Source organism: Dichomitus squalens (genome assembly GCF_000275845.1).
Source record: "Dichomitus squalens LYAD-421 SS1 unplaced genomic scaffold DICSQscaffold_37, whole genome shotgun sequence".
NCBI lineage: Eukaryota > Fungi > Basidiomycota > Agaricomycetes > Polyporales > Polyporaceae > Dichomitus > Dichomitus squalens.
In genome coordinates, this window is record NW_006766919.1 from 28,297 (window position 1) to 33,344 (window position 5,048).

A 5,048-nucleotide genomic window follows, 5' to 3' on the forward strand; every position below is an offset into this window, starting at 1 on the left:
TTTGCTACCAAACATGTCACATATGTCCACTGTAAGCCTACAAACCCATGTAATTGTGCCGGTTACCAATTGTAGTGTTCTACAAGCTCTCCTTTGCAGCTCCAATCTACCCACCTCGTCTGTTCCTCCCTCCTACTCAACAGTGACTACATGGCCCCAAAGGCCTTGCAAGACCACAGAGATTATGGAGGTGCAGATTACTCACAAAGTCATGGTGTCTGGTGCTCCCCGACGAGGACTTTGAGCTGGCCCAAGAGGGCAGCCACCCGAGCCCACCCTATGGTGGACGTGATTGTCGCTGGACACTCCGCCTTTTGAGACAGAGCCCTCGGTAGCGTCCTGTCTTCACCATTCCGACAATTTCCGGGAGAGTACGCCATACCATTCAGCTAACAACGCTGTCCGAGTCCAGTAGGGAGCTGGAAGAGCGGGATTGCCCAGAAGTTGGTGACGTCGAGTTGGCGCAACTTCAATACAATGCCGTGCCCTGCGCGTCGTAATCCTGAGCCATAATATGCAAGAATGAAGTGGTTACGTTTAGCTGTCGAGGAGATATTAGTCTCACTCAATTCTAAACGCACGCACATACCTGCATCAAAGCATGCCTATAAAAGGAGACCATGAGGCGGACGGGACGCGCAAGGAGTAGACCCTAATCGTAGGTTTACGGGTGTCCAGTCAGGCGGAGTCTGAACCTGTATTGGGACTTGTGCATCGCGCACGCGGTTTTGTCGATCGTGCTCGACATCCTCTGCCATGGCTCGCCCTCCTCGCGCTCGACAGACCCACAGGCCTGTGGGCTCGCGGCACTCTAAGGCAACAAATCTATCCTCGCACCTCCGCACTGCCGCTATCTTGCTTCTTGCAGATGCTCGAGACGACATGGAACGTTTCACCGCCCTTTCAGTCGCCCGTCTCGCGTTCCGACATCGGGAGAAGGAGAGGAGTAGGAAGTTTGGAGTACGGGGACCCTATAATCAGGTGAAAAGTGAGGACTTCTTTGAGATCATATTGCGTCTCTCTTCTATCCGATGGTTCAAATCGTGGCTCCGGTATGTTAGCATAATATATATTTTTCGAACCCCCCCTCAGTCCCCAGCCCTATCCAGAATGGATCGGGACGCCTTCTGGCACCTGCATGATCTTGTCAAGGACGACCCCGTATTCGTCAGTGCCGGAAAGAAGCCTCAACGGCCATCCTGGCTGCAGCTCGCCGTGTTTCTCTGCCACATGGGCAACGAGAGCGCTGTTAAGACGGCCTCGTTTGCTTCCGTCTCTGAAGGTGCTGTCTTTCTCTACACTGAACGTGTGTGTACTGCATTGCGCAATATCCGTAATCAACATATCTACTGGCCTGAAGACGACGAGCGCGAGCGATTCTCGGATGCCATGTCCGAGTGGGGATTCCCCGGTTGTCTTGGATCAGGAGATGGGACATACATTCGGTTGGAGAAGCGACCCTCACAAAATGGGTATGCGTACTGGTGCAGGAAGAAGATGTATGCGGTGAGTTATTTTCCTAGATATGGTTTCGGATCTTGAGCATTGACGGAAACAGATTGTTGTTCAAGCTACAGTTGACCATCGTGGCCGCTTCACGTCGTATGACTTTGGGTGGCCAGGTTCTGTGCAAGATAGTCGTGTATTCAAGTCATCGCACCTATGGTGCAACAAGGCTCAGTACTTCCGGAGTCATGAGTACATACTTGTCGACAAAGGTATGTTGTGTACGTCTCTTGATGTTTCTGTAGGCGCTTCAAGCTGAAACCTTCCTAGGCTATCCACTCACCAAATATTCCATTCGACCCTTCAACGATTATGATCTAACAACTGATCCATACGAGTCGCGCTGCCGCCGCCGCTTCAACCGTCGTTTATCTTCACTACGCATCTTCGTGGAGCACGCTTTTGGGTGTCTCAAAGGGCGATTCCCGATACTGAGGTCGATGTCGTGTCACGATGTAGACGAAGTATACAAGATTCTTGAGTCTCTGATGGTCATTCACAACATCTTGGAGCGCTTTCAAGATGATCCTGCTGATATCGAGGACTTCGATGACGAGGAGGATGAGGGTGTAGCTGAAGTACGAGGGGAGGCACCGGCACACCTAGGTGGTGAAAACTTAGATGGTGATTTGAGCAACGATGAACTTTATGCTACAGGATTGCTTCGGCGGAAGTGGCTCTTGAACCTTATGCGATCGGAACTATGATATCGAGCGTTTTGTGACCGTACTTCATGTACCTGACCATATGATTGATATTAGATGCATTCAACGTGATAACTAGACCTATCGGTCGTAGTGGTAGGCCTATCACTCCTCCTCCTCTTCCTCAGCCAGTTGCGCAATGAGCTTCAGCCCTCGCTCGCGAAGCTCGGGGACATCTGACTTGCTCATCTCAATTGCGCGGTTCCATTTCACCTCACGTGCCGCCTGCGCCTCTCGGCGCTCCTGCTGCCTCCGCATCTCACGCCTCTCTGCTCGCTCCTCCTCCTCGCGTGCCTCCCGTCGCTTTTCTAACTCGAGTCGTTCCTTGTCCAGTTGTTGTGCAATCTTGCTACGCTCTGATAGATCTCGGAAGGCCTCTTCAAGCAGCTCCTCGGCTTTGCTACTGCTCCCAGCATGCTCTTGCTTGGCACCCGGTGCGGCACGTTTTTTAGGCGACTCGAAGACAGGGTCAGAGGAGTTGATGATATGGACACGTTGGACTGCAGAATCGGAATGGGCACTAAATACCATGGTGAGCTTTACACAGATGACAAGTTGAGTGAGACATACACGGCATCAATGAGATCATAGAGCTTGGAATTGTAAAATTCGAGCAGAGTGTCGCTAGAAAACTTTCCTGCTGCCTTGAATGTGACATCAGAGAGTTGTTTTTGATGCTGGGAGCTGCCTGGAGGAGCTGCATCCAGACCACCTTGATGGACGGCATCTGGATCCCCTCCTCCGGTGTGCGGAAGCTGTGCTCGGATCGCCTTGTACTTCTTGAATGCATTGTTGTTCCAGTATCGTGCGATCTGTGCAGCGCTGACCCTTTCTCTGAACAGTGATTGTGCCATCTTGTACAAACATCAATCCCCATGTTTCGAAGTCTATAACCCAGCTTACCAGAACACAGAACCTATCAAGACTGGTTCGGATCTCTGCGTAGCGCTCTGGCGTGGTAAGCCACTCCACTGCATGTAGCTTCTCCTCGTCGTTAAGACCTTGCGAGCCTTCATCGTCACTACCCTCTGCGTCCAACTCTGCTCGACCCTTCCCTTCCCTCTGCTGATTTGCTGCCTTGAGTTGAGCTTGTGAGAGGCGGGGCTCAGCAGCGTGTTTGACAGCATCGGTGAGTCGTGCAATTTCATCATCCGAGACACCTGTGTCACGTCTATTATCTCCGGACTTACTACCTGCACCACTCTTTGGCTTTGCACGACCTCCCTCGCCTTTGCCCTTACCCTTCTTCCGCCCACGTGCTGGTGTCTTCTTTGTCTTCTTCTTCACCTTCTTCCTCGCCTTTCCCTTGCCTCTGTCCTCGTCACTGCTGTCTGACTCTGTACCGCTGTCCGACTCCTCACTAGCATCTTCGGGTGTTTCCTTCCGTGAGTTCCGCTTCCGGGAGGTCCTCGATTGTTCGTTATCCCACGCTGCAGCAGGGTCACCTTTCCAGGTGTCCCCCATAGCCGGTCCGAATTGGCCTGCAGGTGTGCTTCGATACAGCCCAGCCATATTGACAGGCATCTGACGAGGTCCATCATAGCCGTATAGGAGTGCAGCGCCTGTAGTAGATACTTATGTCATATCATGAGAACTTAGAAGCCGTATACGGTGCCAGCTTACCGAGATTACCTTCCATGTTCCCATGAATAGCGCCAGCAGTCGCTTGAAGGGCGGGGTTATTCAGCGCTCCAGGCGGCTGCCTAATGGGCGGAATACCGGGTCCCTGGTATTGGACAAAAGTACGCTGGGGTGGTGGAGGTTGCTGTGGCCAATGCTGAGGAAATAGGTTCAAGTTACGACGAGGTGCGATGTTTTCGTTGCCATTAGGGTAAGCCGGGAGTGCAGGAACATCTTGAGAGTGGGCAGCAGGTTTTACAGGAAAAGCGAAGTCCAGCTGAGGCTCTCCACGGGCATTCCGTGGAATATCGGGCATATTCCACTGGTCTGCCATAGTTCGCACCGACAACCAAGTCCATACGGTATACGGTGCAGCGCTACCGTTGCGAGTATATTGAAAGTCCGCCATCGAAAATACACATAATACATCAGAGGAGACTGTTTACGCCACATTGATCGTTGAGGTATGATTTCCTTTTATAGGCATGCACTAATGGAGGAGCGTACGTGTGTTTTAGAATTGAGTGAGACTATTGTCGTCCGAAGTTCCTTTGGGGGCGCTTAGGAGGGGAAAACAGGCAAATGCGCGAGACGCGGCGCGGCGCTCACACGACAAGCGAGCTGAAACCGGCTGTAGCATCTATCCACTTTGAGTATTCTCGCAAGCGTTGCTCGGTAGCATTCCAGTCCAACGCTTTGCCGATGGTCGTAACACAAGCCTCCCTCAATTCTCCCACTTTATTTTTTTCCTCTCCTTCTGAGCCGGCACCTGAATGGTGATGGACGATTGATGTGACCAGAGGCCCCTTCCAGAGCTACTCCCCCGCGCGAATATACCTCAGAAAAAACAGTACACCATGGCTAGAATACAAACTCAGCAACTGAGCTGAGGAGAGGTCAACGAGCAGCGGAACGACGACCGACGCTGTAGACTAAGCGAGGCGGGAGGGCGGGCGGGCGCTTGCTGCTTCAATAGGTGAGGTAGCCGAATGGCGCATCGATGGAGGGTCGCGTCGGGCTCATTCTCCTCCCCCAGCATGTGTCCGGTGAGGCTTCTACTCGTATTCTGGTAGATACACATCAAATGCATGTATGCTGTAAATTTCATGTAGTTCTGACTATGGGAACATGGGGAAAATGCAAAGCCTTACCATGAGGGCTCATGAGCGAGTAGGCGCTGGATGTAGTTCTGCTCGTGAAATGAGATATCTCGGGCAC

At 52.2% G+C, this 5,048-nt stretch overlaps 3 protein-coding genes across 3 annotated transcripts; 2 read left to right on the forward strand and 1 right to left on the reverse strand.

Annotated features, from left to right (window-relative positions):
* Nucleotides 1–1,110: 1,110 nt before the first annotated feature.
* On the forward strand, nucleotides 1,111–1,765 carry DICSQDRAFT_66655 (uncharacterized protein; the record flags this gene model as incomplete). The annotated part of the gene is made up of 2 exons (XM_007368537.1): nucleotides 1,111–1,528; nucleotides 1,578–1,765. The coding sequence occupies 2 exons, from the start codon at nucleotides 1,111–1,113 to the stop codon at nucleotides 1,763–1,765; spliced, it is 606 nt and encodes a 201-aa protein (XP_007368599.1).
* A 28-nt stretch (nucleotides 1,766–1,793) lies between these two features.
* On the forward strand, nucleotides 1,794–2,213 carry DICSQDRAFT_66690 (uncharacterized protein; the record flags this gene model as incomplete). The annotated part of the gene is made up of 1 exon (XM_007368538.1): nucleotides 1,794–2,213. A coding segment is annotated over one exon (420 nt), but the record flags the coding sequence as incomplete, so codon positions are not given.
* A 102-nt stretch (nucleotides 2,214–2,315) lies between these two features.
* DICSQDRAFT_172776 (uncharacterized protein) lies at nucleotides 2,316–4,164 on the reverse strand (the record flags this gene model as incomplete). The annotated part of the gene is made up of 4 exons (XM_007368539.1): nucleotides 2,316–2,730; nucleotides 2,781–3,064; nucleotides 3,114–3,772; nucleotides 3,834–4,164. The coding sequence occupies 4 exons, from the start codon at nucleotides 4,162–4,164 to the stop codon at nucleotides 2,316–2,318; spliced, it is 1,689 nt and encodes a 562-aa protein (XP_007368601.1).
* Between the last annotated feature and the right edge of the window lie 884 nt (nucleotides 4,165–5,048).